The sequence below is a fragment of the Scardinius erythrophthalmus genome (assembly GCF_964197995.2).
Source record: "Scardinius erythrophthalmus genome assembly, chromosome: 2".
NCBI lineage: Eukaryota > Metazoa > Chordata > Actinopteri > Cypriniformes > Leuciscidae > Scardinius > Scardinius erythrophthalmus.
In genome coordinates this window covers 64,613,893-64,630,899 of record NC_138222.1, presented here as the reverse complement: position 1 = coordinate 64,630,899, position 17,007 = coordinate 64,613,893, and the positions used below count along the sequence as shown (strand labels likewise).

The window sequence follows — 17,007 nt, the reverse complement described above, 5'->3', positions numbered from 1 at the left end:
TAAACAAGAATTCAAAGGTTTACTCTTGATAAAATTGACTTATTATTGCATTTTTAAGGTCATAAGATATGGATCACACTTTGCAGACTTTAAAAACATATGTCTATAGTTTTACACATTTTCTGATGTCTTATTGTTGTTATAATGTAATTATATGTGTTCCAGTGCAGTTCGTTTTGTTGTAAACAATGTTTGTTAGAGGAAGTAATTTATGACCAATTCATGCAAAACCTTGTGTTGTTTTAAAGATGCAAAATGTTTCCATCTGGACAGACAGGCACTGATTTCCATTCTACTTTGGTTCTGTATTTAAATGGCATCGCTGAGTATGAAAATAACCAGTACCTGAGCTTGTCCAGGTGGCGATGTTAACTATATTACTTTTGTCTGTTGTAACATTTGCTCCGTGTTGCAGCTTTTTTGATGAATTATTAGCTGTTAATGTTTGCTACACCCTGAAGAGAAACAATAGTTACAAGTATAGAAGCAAAAAAGCAGTTCAATGTTTATACTTTTATAGTAAGATTGTGACCAAAAAAGCAACATTTTAAAAAAGTTTTGGTGGCACATTTCAGCTTCCTTGATCACAGTAGCTTGTAACTGTTTAAAGTTTGTAGTTTCTTAAAGGTCGAGATATATATATATACAAACTATACACAGCATAAAGGACATCTCCAATTTCACTTTACACTGCAAAAAAATGATTTGTGTTTTCTAGCACAAAAATCTGTTTTCCTTTTGAAGTAAGTTTATTGGCATATATTTATTAATGTTTTGAGCAGAAACTAAGATTCCCTTTAGAAAGGGAACTCGCACTGCGTCCTGAGGTACTTTGGGGAACGCCTCAGCGTGACTGATGGCTGGAGTACTGCGCTTCTTCTCTGGCCATCACCCACCAGCTGTTGGTCGTTTGGTAGAGCGATGGCGGTTATGGTTATGGCCACGGAGAGAACTTGGCGAGCATCGGGGAGAAAGAGAAGGGCTTTCTCCTCGATCCCCCAGTTTCACCTTCTAACCTTTTCGTCTGTGGAGGCCTTAAAAGTTCAGGGAGGCGTGCTCAGCCGCCTAAAAATCTTATATAACACTGACTCAATCTGTATGGAAGCAGCTGTGGCCAAAAACGTGTTGGATAGGGCACACCATACACATGCCTGAACACCGCCTGCCCCGCCAAATCCTCTACAGTCAACTAATGGGCGTTTTGGACTACACCAGGGATCTCCTGAAGCGTGCGAACATCCCCCTCACACAGCTCAGATTAGCCTGGCAGGTCACCTGTGCCACTGCAGTCTCTCAAATACACCAAACCAACCAAGACCGACAATCCAAGAGGTGAATCAAGAGACACCAATGGGCGGCAGGTACCCCCCTGGTATCTGGTTTCCCCTGCTCCATCTGCGGTCGAGTGTGCGGCTCAAGGATCGGACTCGACGCCCATGTGAAGTGGCACCAGCGGCAAGGTTGCTGTGAGTGAGTGAGTGAGTGAGTGAGTGAGTGAGTGAGTGAGTTAGTGAGTTAGTGAGAGAATGAATAAGTGAGAGAGTGGGCCACAGCTGTAGGTCAATTGGTAGAGCGATGGCGGTTATGGTGGCCACGGAGAGAACTTGGCGAGCATCGGGGAGAAAGAGAAGGCCTTTCTCCTCGATCCCCCAGTTTCACCTTCTGAACTTTTTGGGACCTCTGTTAAGGCCTTAAAAGTTCAGGGAGGCGAAGGCGTGCTCAGCCTCCTACAAATCTTATATACCACGCCGGGTCGAGTCCACACACAGACAGCCTGAGTTGTGGTGTCCAGGCCTTTGAGCTGGCTCTGGGTCAAGTCCTTCGTGTGAATCACAAAGGTGTTTCCTCATTGACACTTGCATGAAGCATGAAGCTTGGGGAGTGGCCGTAGGGTGTAGTACCAGTAGGGGGATTTTACTCTGTGTTAAATATTTTTGTGCTTGTCACAGCCATTATTGGCTGTGACAAGCATGTATTTTTACAAGCATGTAAAAATGATCCATTTCCATGAGGAAGATATCAGTTACTGGTTATTTTCATGCTCTGAGATGCCATTGAAATAAGGAACCTTATGATGGAGCAAAGTCTCCACACTGAAGTTCTGATCCGCAGGAGGTTTTCCATGAAAGGTAATGGATAAATAAACATTTATATTAGGAATAAAGTGAGAATGCTGAAAATAAAAGCTTTGAAAGAAAACAGAGGCTTAAAGGGATAGTTCACTTTGAAATTAAATTTTGGTATGTTTTAGCTTACCTCAAGGGCATCCAAGATGTAGGTGTCTTTGTTTCCGCAGTAGTTTCAATTGTGATATTTTTAGGTCAAACCATTCTTGTCGGTCGGTCATATAATGCAGGTCTATGGTCACTGTCTCAAAGAACATGCACAGAGTCCAAATTAAAACAATTCCCCATCGTAAGTACACATTGATGGCCTAAGACACGAAACGAGCGGTTTGTGTGAGAAAACGAACAGTATTTATGTAGTTTTTACCTCTTGTACACATCCGAGATCACGTGCGGCGCTTTCCGGCGCTTGCGCAGACTAAGCCAGAACGCGCGCACACGTCACACACCAGGAAGCGTGCGCGCCCTCAGATCACTTGGACATAGTTGTGTACAGTGTTGGGGTGGTTACTCAAAAAAAGTACTTCTGTAAATTGTAATGAGATTACTTTACTAGTTACTGCATTTGAAAAGTAACTTCACTACTTGTTACTTTACTTTCCCATTTCTTAATTTACCGTGTAGATACATGAACAAACATGTAAGAACTGATTTTCCTGCTAAAACAAAACTCACCCTGCAATAACGCCATAAAATGCCCCCTGACAGCAGATAGCAAAGACAGAGCACAGAACCTTGTCCTGCCCAAACGTATCTCCTTGTCCCTTTGTTTGACTTCAACTCATCCCCCTCTCCCTCCTCAAGGCACTGAAAGTTCATTAAGAATGTCTATTTAACACATATGGTGTTTCTTGTGAATATGTTGTTTTTCCTTTACATGTTTGATGTAATTTTAAAGGGCACAGTGCGATTGGTAAAATGGTCTTAATTTCATTGCAGTCATTGGTTTAATGAGAAAGATTGAGAACTTAGAAGAATCCTGTATCTCCTCTCTGGCTGATATCTCTTTACGATATCTCCTGAAATCAGGTGCTACCCCCCTGGGGTACATGGATTGGCCCAAACAACTCTAAACAAAATTTGTTTAACCCCCTTCTGTTCTGATCTGGTATTTAAGGCGAGGGAATAGAACACACTTTGGGACTCTTTACCAGGATCATCCCCCATAGTAATGTTTCAGTGCTTTTCAGTTGGAAAGCCCTGACACATTACTGTGTCTTTGTCAGGAGAACATTACTTACTTTTAGAGACATCTTTGAGTAAATGATGTTATGTATTTTCTGAATTGGCTTTTAATCATTTACTTCTGTAATTGGCATGATACATTTTTACCTGACAAATAAATGTTACATCTTGAATTATTCTGAAGTTTTAGAAATCATTCATTTTAGTAGATTAATGTGCAGTCTGGTGTTTCCGCAAATCTTTGTCCAGGATAGATCAAACTGAAGGCACTTTGAATGGACCATGGGGCACATCTTAGAAAAACCTTCTGATTTCTGACTATTCCCTGACTTAGCATGTTGTACGCTAAGCGACACTAGGTCCGTAATGAACGAATATTGAAAGTATGGGATACTCAGAATAATCAAATATCTAAATTAATTCATAATCAATATTTATGATTATTTTCTAATCAGAAATACGATCTAAATTTGATTATCATTTGAAATTGGAGTCAGATTAAGCGTAGAGCTAAACTAATATTGAAACTAAGTTCCAATAAATTAAGTGAACTTCACTGGATCGCTGAAAAGACATACACGCTTTAAACCTTCGCCAGGCCGTTGGATTCCGTCATTGGGCCAATGGGTGGTCCTTACAAAGTGGTGACAGTCCCTCCGTGATTCTCCAGGTTGTGAGTGTCTTTTCAGCGAAATATTGGGACTTGCAACAAATAAGAGAAGTAAGATGTCCTTCTCTTTCTTCAGCCGTTTGGTAAGTCAATTCTCTTTTGCCTTTTAGAAGTGTTGAGGGAAAATTCAGACGCACCTCATATAGACACATTTGTAGAATGGGTCGGCATACCCAGTTAGACCGGAGAACGCAAAATCCGGTGGGGCTTGAGAATTAGATAAAACCACATATCAGGGACATGATAGCGGCAGCGTAGATGAGAAATGACATCCCTTGCTTTAACTTTACCTCCTTGTTTGCCAAAGCAACAAGTGATGAAACCTAAATTGGGATAACATCATCCAAATTTTATTCTGGTACTCAACAGAGGGTTGAAACTAAAAACTTAAATTCTGAGATAAATAATGTTGTTACATTTAATTATTTGCTTTGCTGCAACAACATTGCAATAATGGAAATAAGAAAATGGTCATGCTAACTTGTGGAAAAATCTTGTGATTTGATGAGCTAAAAGATAACAAGTTAAAATGTCTCACTTGAATCCTTTGTGTGTGAAGTGTAAAGTTGGACAAAACAGTGCAATGCAATTAGAATATTTCAAAAGAAATTATTTGAGAAAATGATCTCCCAGTCCTAGAGAACAGCTGCTATGCAGAAGTCCTAGGCTGAAATTTGGAAAATTACGCTAAATTTTACAACTGATGCATACAATATAATGACAATTATTGTGTTACTAGAGGCTTGTAACCAGGCCTGATAGTGTCAGAGGACATGCACAGCTTGTCCTTATCTTATGAGATAATTTAGACAAAGACCACTATGAATTACATCAAAGTAATCATTGTTCTTTGAAAATCTTTCAATAGTGTCAAAAAGTTCATGACTGATGTCCCAAATATGGTTTAAACAACACCATTTAAGGCTCAGTTTTATAAAACATAGCTTTTAATTTGGTTTTATGTCAGACTTTGCAACCACTGCATTCTTGTATGTTTTCGAGGTCTCAAAAGAGACTGACAAAAGCAACAAACCATAAAACAATCTTGGCGCCCTCCATGAGACCTGTTTGTCCAACCTTTCTTTCATATTCAAATAAGATTCTTAAAAGAATGCAACTGATAACATCTCAGCCTAAAACAAGATGATTGTGTCCAATTCTAAATTGTAGTCACAAAAATCTTTAAATTGAGCAATGATTTGACCCATGTTTCTCAATGCCTGCAGTCCATTGAATGTTCACAGCATCAAAGCAGCTGTAACTGGTTTCCAGTTTGGTTGTTGCTGTGTACACAATGCTCATGCCAGCACAGCTGGAGCTGCAGGGCCAATCACCTTCTAAAAGATCAGTGAGAAGATAACAAGTCAGTTTGGACAAATTACTCAGTAAAAACCCCCGAGACCAGTAAATAAGATTGGTATGATTTATACAATTTTATAAAATATAATTTATATTATGATCAGATTGTAATATATATTATATTGTAATGGCCAAGAATGGCTTTAATCTCTTGATGATTCAGCATTGGGTTAGAAGAGGAAAGAATGTTTAATGAGAATGAAAAGAATCAGAATGTAGACAGATATACGTGTATGTAGGGAGCAAGAAGGAGGAACACTACTAGTGTTGGGAGGAATGAGATAATAAATGGTTAGAGAAAGTATTGGTAAGAAAGGAAACTGAAAGGAAGAATGAATCAGAAAGAACTTCTTTACCTTCTATTTGTGCAAAATCTTCAATGAGAGAAATTACAATGCTCAGTATATACCAACTAAAATGATCAACCTGATTGCCATGTCTTAAATATCCATCCAAATCCACAGGATGATTTTATTTTGATCTAATAGATCTTTAACCCAGTAACAAGGGGAGGTACAAATTTTAATTTTCTCTTGCAACAAAACCACAAACAAAGTGGTGCAAGTGTTATCAAACTCCCCTCTGGGGGCTTCAGCTCACATGGAATCTGATCAGGGAAGGTATTTTACTGGACATGTAAGAACAAATGTGTGAAATGTAAATATCAGGCAGAAAAGCTACAGTCTTTATGGACCACAGAGATCCAAATGGTCAAGAGTTGAATGGCACCATAAATTCCAAAGGCTAAAACAAACAAGCACAGCACCACACCTGGTGATCTAATTGCTCTAAACACAGATCTGGCTAGTGTAAATAAACAGCATCATGCAAAGAGATTTCCCTAGCAGACCTGAGAGTCCTAATGCTCACAACACAGCAGACTGTGTGAGTTTAGATGCAATAACAGTAAGATCTGACCATTATCACTGTTTAATTGACCTTTTCGTTTGCAAACACATGATCATGATAATGATACATGTCTTTGTAAACAAAAACAAATTTTCTTCTAATGGTGTAAATGTCAGGGTCCTGCTCTGACAGTCTTGTCTGTTTTGTCACTGTTTAATGTTTCCTTGTTTGTCTTGTGTCTGAGCACATGGCTCTGTCTTTGTTTGTGTTTGCCATGTGCTCCTCTTGTCCTGTTACCACGCCCCCTTGTTTAGTCCACATCTTGCCCTCGTTTCAATAATTGTGCTCACCTGTTCTTCGTGTGCTCTGGTCCCTTTATATTGTGCCTTTTTCCCTCATGTCTTTGCTGGTTCGTTTTGTGTGCTTTGTGGTGTAGTCTTGTTTGCTTGCCTTTTGTATGGTTAAACATAGTTCCTGGTCTAGTTGAGTATTTGATCGTTTCTAGCAGTTGTGTATCCTTTTGCTTTTTCCTTCAAGTCTTGTTCTAGTTAGATTTTGTTTTGTTTTTCTCTCTTTTAGTTTTATTTCTTCTCTAGGTTATCTTCTCCAGTTTCTCCCTATAAGTTAGTTATTTTGTTTTATTTATTTTTTGATTGCAAGTTCATTTTGTTTTAGTCCTAGCTCTTTTCTTTTTCTTCTAGTCTTTGTTCTGTTTTAGTTTTAATTCCTTATTTGCCTATTTAATTATACTCTTGTGTCTTGTCTGTTTATCTTGTCTTTTCTTGTTCATTGTGAGTCTTGTGTTTGTTCCTGCCCGGCCTTGCATCCTGAGATTTACTGGCCATTGAACCCCACTGTCTGACAGCTAGACTGTACCACCTTCCACATCGAAGAGATCATCAAGCCTCTGGATCCTTGTGTTCCTGTTCGTGTTCCACACCATCATCCCACCTGGTGCTGGCCTCTTCTTCTGCAGTCTTCAAGCTCTTCGTCACCCCAGTTCTGGTTTCAGTGATCATACTTCCTGCCTGTCGTCGTGTCATCTGCCCTGCCCTACTGTTTGAACTATTTCACACCTCACTCTCCTTGTTGTGCCCTGTCTACAGTGTAAATAAAACTTCCCTTCACGTTCGTTCTGCGTCTGGGTCCTCTCTCTTACAGAACCTGACAGTAAAATCTTAACAGATCAAAGCCATCAGTAACAACTGTCTGGCTAAGGCCATCAAATAAATATTGAGATCGACCATCTATCTTAATGCAATTTGTATAAAGGCTCAAGATTAAACTGTGTTTTCCTCTCTAGGTCTATTTCCCTTACAGGCTGACAAATGACTTCCTTCAGACCCAGACTCTGCAAGGGTCTGGTCTCGCCTGCCTTAAGCAGGACACACAACTTTACATTAGGAGATGGGGGTGGAGAAACTTCAAGGGGCCGCTCACACCTCATAACACTACAGAAGCAGCTCCTGTATGTGGCCTCCCGGTGTAGCACCGGAACTAAATTATGCAACACACATTATGGTAGGATAAAACACCACCCATCTCCTATACACAAACATACACAATACACACCATCACTATGGCAATCTTAGAACATCTCTACCTGGCATAGATCATAAGACTATCCAGGCCAAAATTATTCACATCATGTAATACAGCATTCACCTTCATACATATAGGACAAGGGAAATTATTTTAATAATTTCTTTTCAACATTATAGTCTTGTCAACTTCCTGTATGTAAATACTGTGCTGTGCATAGGACATGCATGGTTGTGGTCACACATCAATTGATTTAACTCCTCATAAAAAATCTAATTGAGACCCATTAATACAACTGGTCTTTGGACAAAATATTTATTATGTCCAGTCGTTGGCAATTGTTGAAAACCAGGAGGGCCCCCTCCAACAAATGACTAATGACAATATCTAAACAGCTAAATCTAAAATGCAGGCATTTCTATCTGTCAACTAAACAATTCCCAGTCAAACCTGTATTATTGAGTGTGACCCAGTCTGTACATCAAATGCACAGAGGATGATTACAAAGTTAAACCAGAGAATTTAAATATCTGTTTCTATACATTTCATTCTCTAATTGAATCTATTAAAACATTAAGTTTCATTGATGATTTGCACTTATAACAACAACTAATGTATACAATTGTATAATAATGAAATTGTGTATTTCCATGTTTAATTATGTGATATACTCGAATTATGCATACCAATAGTAAATATACTTGTTATGGTGACTTTCTGCTACCCTCCCTTGAGTCATCCAGACCAAGTCTAAATCCCACTACCAGATCACTGCGGTAGTGAAGAATTTGGTGATCAAATTACACCTGTTCATTAAATATATGATTCTGAAAAAGAGACCACTCGCACCTTTGACTTTTGGATTTCATATTTTTGAGTACATCATGTTTTGTTATCTTGTGTTCTTGTGTTTATCCAATAACTTTTTCTCATCTTACAATAACCACAAATACATCAGTGTTCAATTATTGCATGGTCATTCAGAAGTTGTTCAGGTGTCTCACACGCAGTGGAGCGTCATCAGTGAAATGATTCCTTCAACTCTGGACTACTGATCTGCCCGGCAAACCAAACCTTCTGCTTGAAGGTGACCGAGGACTTCTCAAAGGGTCAGTTAAAGCATCCTAGGGAGGACAAAGATGTTTCCGCAAAGCGTTATAATGACACTTTCCACTGACACTTTCTGATCATGCTGACCAACGCAAACAGACTTGATACAACGTGATCATTCTACAGACTGAATACCACCGCAGCCAAGTGCAGGTGGAAGCAAACCCGGCCAAGAGGGTCATGTGACACCCTGTCCAGCTGCTGCAGCATCCACGCATTCTGCCATGCTTTCATTTTAATGTTCAACCTGTCGTAATGTTGTTATTTCAGGTGACGACTGGATTCCTGCACCAATCGACTAACACTACAAACTACAGTGGTCAGCCCTATGAACACTCAGAGAATAACACTGAAAATGTGGAAACAGGAAAATGTCCAAAACATGTCCGCTTAAGCCTGATCTAAATCTGTCCCAAGGGGCCAGGGGCCGTCTGTAAGAACTGATTTTCCTGCTAAAACAAAACTCACCCTGCAATAAAGCCATAAAATAAACCCTGGACAGCAGATAGCAAAGCAACTCATCCCCCCTCTCCCTCCTCAAGGCACTGAAAGTTCATCAAGAATGTCTATATATCACATATGGTGTATCTTGTGAATATGTTGTTTTTCCTTTTTATATTTGGTATAATTTTAAATGTCTCAGTGCGATTGGTAAAATGGTCTTAATTTCATTGCATTCATTGGTTTAATGAGAAAGATTGAGAACTTAGGAGAATCCTGTATCTCCTCTCTGGCTGATATCTGTTTATGATATCTCCCGAAACCAGGTGCTGCCCCCCTGGGGTACATGGATTGGCCCAACCAACTCTAAACAACATTTTGTTCTGATCTGGTATTTAAGGTGAGGGGACAGAGCAATCTTTGGGACTCTTTACCAGGATCATCCCCCATAGTGATGTTTCAGTGTTTTCCTGTGGGAAAGCCCTGACACATTACTGTGTCTTTGTCAGGAAAACATTACTTACTTTTAGAGTCATCTTTGAGTAAATGATGTCATGTATTTTTGAATTGGCTTTTAATAATTTACTTCTGTAATTGGCATGATACATTTTTACCTGACAAATAAATGTTAACCTTGATTTATTCTGCATTCTTCTGAAATCATTATTCATAGTAGATTAATGTGTAGTCTGGTGTTTCCGCAAATCTTTGTCCAGAATAGATCAAACTGAAGGCACTTTGAATGGAGCATGGGGCACATCTTAGGAAGACCTTCTGATTTCTGACTATTCCCTGACTTAGCATGTTGTACACTGCACATATTATAAAAAATTACACCTATGGGTCTGTAGTGCGCGGCTGCTTAGGGTAAAATATTTGTACTACACCCTCTGACTATTTCAGGACTGACTAGTTTGTGATCGTGAACGCGCAGTCGCGACGTGACGTCTCAAAGCGACACTAGGTCCGTAATGAACGAATATTTGAAAGTATGGGATAATCAGAATAATCAAAGATCTAAATTCATTCATAATCAATATTTATGACTATTTTCTAATCAGAAATACGATCTAAATTTGATTATCATTTGAAATTGGAGTCAGATTAAACGTAGAGCTAAAGTAATACTAAAACTAAATTCCAATAAATTAAGTGAACTTCACTGGATCGCTGAAAAGACATACACGCATTAAACCTTCGCCAGGCCGTTGGGCCAATGGATGGTCCTTATATATATATATATATATATATATATATATATATATATATATATATATATATATATAATTATTATTATTATTTTATTTATTTATTTTTTTCTTTCACTCATGCTCATGGATAAATCAGTAAGATCTGCACGAATCTCTAACTGGAATCATATCTATATCTTTAAACTATTTAAATCATTGTCTATTTCTCTGTCTCTTGCCAATTTATAGTTTTTAAATTCCTCTCTTGTTTTTTCTATTTCCTTCTGGAAATCGCAAAGATCATTGTGTGTTTTCCTCATGTGAGCGATGGATTTGAAGACACCGGAATAGACCTTTTCTGGATCATCTACTTTTCCCTTTCTCATCTGGTGAATCTCTATAGAATGAATCACTATTAAGGCGACGTCAGCTAGTTGTAATAGTCCACTGATCGCACCTGCGACTGCTGCTGCTGCCGCTCGTCCTGCTTTTGCAGTCTGAGTAACAATTCTGCAAATATTTTCCAACAGACCTAAATTCATGAGTTCTGTGAATGCCATTCGTACATTTTCAACACCCGGGTTGCTGAAAAAATCCCTGAACTTTGTCATTTTTCTCAGTACTTTTCCCAGTGTATTCAGTGGTGTGAAAATTGGTTCGCTTACAGATTCATACTTCTGCTGAAGTTGTTCAAGGCTCTCTCTGAATGATATGTGTTGTACTCTATCAGTAATGATGTAGGCAGTACCCGCTACACCACCTACAAATCCAACACCAACACCAACACCAGTTACAATCAGAGACGCTCCAAGAGTGAACGGTGCCAAAATTAAACCAACCAATGTAGTGATTCTTCCAGCTGCCCCGATCACTGAACCTGTCAGACTCCCCGCTGTGGCTCTGAGATGTGCAGACTCCATCGAATCTGTTATTTTCCCCCACTCACTAACTAAAACCTCAAAGTCTTTATAGTGTTTGTCGTAGGCCTTGTTAAAGATATTGATGGACTTCATGAAGCTTTGCTCAAGTGCTTCTGGAACTGTCTTGTTTCTCTTTACTGCTTCTTTCAGGAATGGTTTTGCTAGAATCTCATCAGCTGAAGGTCTGTCTTTACGGTCACAGCTGAGCATTTGTCTGATCAACTCCCTCAGTTCCTCTGAGTATCTCTCTGAGATGGGAGGGGGGATTCCTGCCATACTGACAGCATGTAGTACGTGACGCTGCATGTGATTTGCCTGTGAAAAAAACAAAACAAAAAAACAACTTATCTGGTTAGTGTCAGCAGGGGTTGAAGAAAAAACTGAAATAATTGTTGAAATAAATTATTGTTGTGTTCTACAACAAGATTCCAGCACAGTTTAATCAGAACAGCTGAATGAGTTTTAAAACACAATTTACACATTTTTAATTCCTGCAAGTTTTTCTCACACACAGACATCAATAATAAGCGTATGAATCTCAACAATGATGACATGCTTAATGGCACAATGCATTCTGGGAGCCATGGGTGTTTTGAGTTTTATATTATTCTCCCAGAATGCATTGTGGCATGAAGCATGTCACCATTGTTGAGATTCACAGTGTTTCTATAATCATTAATTCTCCTGAGATCAGCAAACAAGACTACTTTGTGAGTACAACTGTTAGTCCATAAAAAGCCAACATTATTTGATCACATTTTGTCTCGCTGTTCTCGTCATAAACAGATACAACAGCCAGACACATACTAAAGTTAAAGAGTCAAACTGCCTAACTAAAGCACACACTGATCACCATAATGGAGGAATCAAACCAACTATTATTTTCAATAAAACATCAACATATAAACCTGGGAGATATATATCGTGACTTGGTTAGGCGCATCTCGTCAGTAAAGCCGGCAGTGGCGGCTTGTCCATAGGGGGCGCTGGGGCGCCACCCCCATCAACATTTCAGAAATTAACATGTGTAAAAACATTATATTAAATGAAATAAAAAAAATAATAATAATAGTTTACTCATGTGCTGGCTAGTAGTAAGAGCCTCAGAATTTAATAAAAACTGTCTTTAAAGGGGGGGTACAATGGTGTTTCATGTATTCAGAGTTGTTTACAGTGTTAAAGAGATGGATTCTCATTCTTAACATGGCCAAAGTTTTTAAAAAATATTTTGGACGAATAACAGAGAATTTCTGTGCCGAAAATCTTACTTCCGGGTTGGTACAAGTTTCGGCTGTTTTTTTTCCGACCGTGGATCTAATGACGTAGACCAGAGTGGAACTCCTTATATGAGCATTTCTCCCGGAAAAGCTCGCCCGTGCACACGTCGACCAGAGGAGAGCGAGACCGCGCACATCAACGCGCTTCAACAGGAAATCATCGGCAGCGCTGCATAGGGTCTCCAGAGTCCAAAGTGTGTTTTTGGATGTGAGGGAAAGCTTCCCAAAGAACCCAGCGTTAGGAACAGTGGATGCAGATTGTTGTGTAGACTGTTTGTTCCCTGCATTTCGACGATGAATGTTTTATAAACAAAGCCCAGATCGACCATGGAGATCGACGGATTCTCTCTGTGGCTCTGGCTTCGCCCACACGGCCCGCCTCCAGACGCTCGGGTTTTTCCGGAAAGACTCGGTACAGCCTATCTTTCTTTTATAAATATAATAAAACTAAAGACTTTTAGGAGATATGAAGGATGCTATACTACTCTATAGGCACTCAAGATTAACAGGAGATTGAGTGAAAATGAGCATTTCACCCCCCCTTTAATCGATTAACTATTTACTATGTTTTTCAATACGTTTCATGGGCGAGGGACGCCGGACACATGGGTGTCTATGTGAGTACACAAATTCTCGGGCAGCATGTGACCTGAAGCTGGTCTCTGATTGGTTTCTTAAAGATCCTCCTCGGGGCGCAAGTCGTTGCGTCCCTGGCCAATCATAATTGGATACATGTTATTTTATCCAATCTGATTGGTTCTTGTCACCTGTCATTCAACTGTACGCGGCGGAAAATAACCTTGCTTGCTACTAGGCTGATCACTTTTTATTACGCAATGGCAGCAGTTAATCCAAATTCTGATATTTATTTACAAAAAAACCCTTTCTCAAGACTTTCACTTCAAGAAAAAAAAAAAGATTAAGGATCTCGGACTGGAACAACCAGATTTACACATCCAGCAGCAAGGCAAGTGACAGAGGACGAAGCATGGTAACGTTAAGTGTGTGCGCCATGGTGATGCAGGATTGACTGACAGCAGATGAACTCTGACACGGTGGGCATCGCAGTACAACAGCCACGTTACAACAAACATTATGCTAACTTACGAGACGTTGAAGAGAGACAGGAATATGATGGCAGACATCGCAGACATATGTTTCAATGTGCAGTTTTTTTTACATATAACGTTAGACGTCGTCTTTTTGTCTGGTACTAATAATCTTAACTAAGTTAGTTAAACACTAAGTTAGCTTGAGTTTTATTTATTTAATATTTATTTGACAGGGACAAATGCATAGAACATTGCTTTATAAAGAATACAAAGTAGATGCCATGCAATTCATAAAGCTTTTCTGCTGAAGGAAGCATGAAGTGCTCTAATGTCCTGGAAGTCCAGAGTCAATGCAGCCGTCTACCAGGACATTTAGAGCACTTCATGCTTCCTTCAGCAGAAAAGCTTTATGAAGATGAAGATGATTTTCCAGCAAGATTTTCACCTGCCCACACTGCCAAAATAACCAAAACCTGGTTCAATGACCATGGGATTACTGTGTAATGTAACTACTACAGTGTGATTTCATGTAATATTCTAATTTTCAAAAAAAATTATTTTGTGGGTTCCATAAGCTGTAAGCCATAATCATCAAAATTATAACAAATAAAGGCTTAAAATATCTCACTTTGCAAGCAATCAGCCTTTTTTATAAAATTAGTTTCACATTTTAAGTTGAATTCCTACAATAATTTAACTTTTCCATGATATTCTAATTTTTGGAAAGGGTCTGTATGTTCAAGTAGGAAACATGCTTTTTGTTACTACTTTGTTGGTCTGTAATGTAAATAAAAAGAGATAAAAATAGCTTTTTTGTTTCTGCTTTGTATCCCCCCCCCCCCCAAAAAAAAATAATTATCACCAGCCGCCACTGAAAGCCGGTTCCTTGATTAGTAGTAAATCACCATCACCTGCTTTCAGATGGAGAGGCATTTACTACACAGAGCCGTAGTTAACTGACAAGCTGAGCAATTAATTATCGCAGGCGATGCGTCCGAGAGATCTTCAGGCTGATTACACGACACCGTTTTCAACTAAAAATGTAAAACTATTTATGGGCTTTTTATGGAAAAACGCAAACTTTTGAAAACGGGTTTCAAAGTGTAAGTTTTTGAAAACGGACTCCGTGTAAACAACAAAAACGTGAATTTCTGAAGATGATGACACACCCAACTCTATCTCTCCTCAAAGACCATCTCAGCCTCCACCTACTCAACCCTTACAGCCTGCCTCACTGACATTAAATCATGGATGCAAGAAAACTTTCTCCAACTCAACTGCAATAAATCAGAGATTCTCATAATTGGTCCTAACTCCCTCACCCAACATGCCCAGACCTTTTCCCTCAACATTGACGGCTCCAATGTCACCACTTCCTCCTATATCCGCAACCTTGGAACCATCTTCGATCCTACCCTCTCCTTTGTACCACACGTCAACCACATCACCAAAATTGCCTTCTTTCACCTTCGTAATCATTGCACGGCTACGTCCCTCCCTGTCTACCATTGCAGCTAAAACACTCATCCATGCCCTTATCACCTCCAGATTGGACTATTGCAACAGCATTCTTTACGGACTTCCAAACAAAACCATCGATAAACTTCAATATGTACAGAACTCAGCTGCCCGCCTTCTCACCTCCACCCGCCGCCGCGATCATATCACCCCTGTCCTCTATAACCTCCACTGGCTCCCTGTCAAATACAGGATCAACTTCAAAATACTTCTCCTCACATACAAAGCCCTTAACAACCTTGCCCCTCCATACCTCTCCGTCCTACTAACCCGCCACACTCACGCCCGCCTCCTCAGGTCCGTTGGTGCTGACACACTCAAGACCATCAGAACTAAGCGGCGGACCTGGGGAGACAGAGCCTTCTCCGCTGCTGCACCTACCCTCTGGAACGCCCTCCCCGACCACATCAAACAGTCTAGCACCTTAACATCCTTCAAACAGGCCCTCAAAACTCACCTCTTTGAGCTTGCTTTTCCCTGTTAACAGATTTTCCCAGTTCTTCATCTTCATCCCTTACATCGCCTCTTCTCTCTTTTTTTTTTTTTTTTTTTTTTCTGTTAGTTTTTCTTTGAATGTAACCCAATTAACTGTAAAGCGTCTTTGAGTGTCATGAAAAGCGCTATAAAAAATAAATGTATTATTATTATTATTATTATTATCATGCACATGCACATTACATGTTCAGTGTTTCATCGCCATCTAATGGCCTGGCAGCAGAACACAGGTTTTTTGGTCGTTTTCACGGATCTATGTGAATGGGGATCGTTTTGACAATAGTGTCTGTACGTGGAAAACACACTGAGCAGTGCTCATTTCATCTGGATAACCCATGTGGGGCCTACATGAAAACTGAGAACAAAACTGTCTGGGTCCCAGTTAGAAAGTCCATGTCGGCTCCTCGTGAGTTTGATGGCTGGGAATCTTATTTTTTAGCAAAAAATAGCTAGGTCACCACATAATATCATTCATATTGTGATATACAATTTTGGTAATATCATCCACTCCTATCATTGTTGAGGGTTTTAAATATTTATTTAATATTTAATTTTTATATTAATATTTAATTTCAATATATTTGAAAATCAAGGAATCGTTTTATTCAGTTACCATGAAAAAGCACTGTGCTCTGTGTTTATAGATTATAAAGGTAATTGAAACAGACCCATTGAGTTATATTTCTGTAATTTGCATCTCTATGATTTAATACAGGACATTTTGAAAAAGAAAAATACTCACCCACACATCAAGCATGCAGAGATCATGGAGCAACCATCCCAATGACCATATGTCACTAAAACAGATGATGCATGACAATGAAAATTAATAAGTATACTGTACTCAATTGATAAATTAAAGTGTTTTTTTAGACAATTAAAATAATCAAGCATCATGTAAAGATCTTAAGGCAATTGTAACTTTTAACATTTTAACAACCATTTTAATAATGCTGAACAGAATAATATGTTATACATTAAAATGTACAAAAGCATACCTCTTGTAATTATATTTCTCCTCATAAACTTCTGGGCTGATGTAGAGATTGGCACCCACAACTGATTTAGCATAATCCTCAGCTCTGCAGAGGGAAAACAATGTAAACTCAAACCTATAAACCTTGGTTTTGGCCAAGAATCTTAGAATCACTAGATCATATTTGTGTTATTAGTTTACCTGTCCAATGCCTTTGAGCATCCAAAATCTCCTAGATTGATGTAACCATCTTCAGTCAGAAAGACATTCTACAATGACAACAGAAATCTCATAAGT

At 39.1% G+C, this 17,007-nt stretch overlaps 2 protein-coding genes and 1 pseudogene across 3 annotated transcripts in view; all 3 read right to left on the bottom strand.

Annotated features, from left to right (window-relative positions):
- The window catches only part of LOC308686976 (uncharacterized protein), a 176,017-nt gene that overhangs the window by 131,713 nt on the left and 27,297 nt on the right, over positions 1–17,007 (bottom strand). The gene's annotated exons all lie outside the window — the stretch shown is intronic.
- The window catches only part of LOC308686980, a 52,965-nt pseudogene that overhangs the window by 8,885 nt on the left and 27,073 nt on the right, over positions 1–17,007 (bottom strand). The gene's annotated exons all lie outside the window — the stretch shown is intronic.
- Positions 10,608–15,793, bottom strand: LOC308686982 (uncharacterized protein). The gene is made up of 2 exons (XM_081359140.1): positions 15,697–15,793; positions 10,608–11,707 (listed from the first exon to the last, which is right to left on the bottom strand). Exons 1-2 carry the CDS (start codon positions 15,748–15,750, stop codon positions 10,664–10,666), a joined length of 1,098 nt encoding a protein of 365 aa, XP_081215266.1. The 5' UTR covers positions 15,751–15,793; the 3' UTR covers positions 10,608–10,663.

Bases quoted from the DNA above. Each gene is read 5' to 3' on its own strand.
- LOC308686982 (XM_081359140.1), bottom strand. From the start codon at position 15,750: ATGAAGATGAAGAACTGGGAAAATCTGTTAACAGGGAAAAGCAAGCTC. The intron at 11,708-15,696 runs GTGAGTTTTGAG...TTTTTTTCACAG, and splicing joins GGAAAAGCAAGCTCAAAGAG to GCAAATCACATGCAGCGTCA.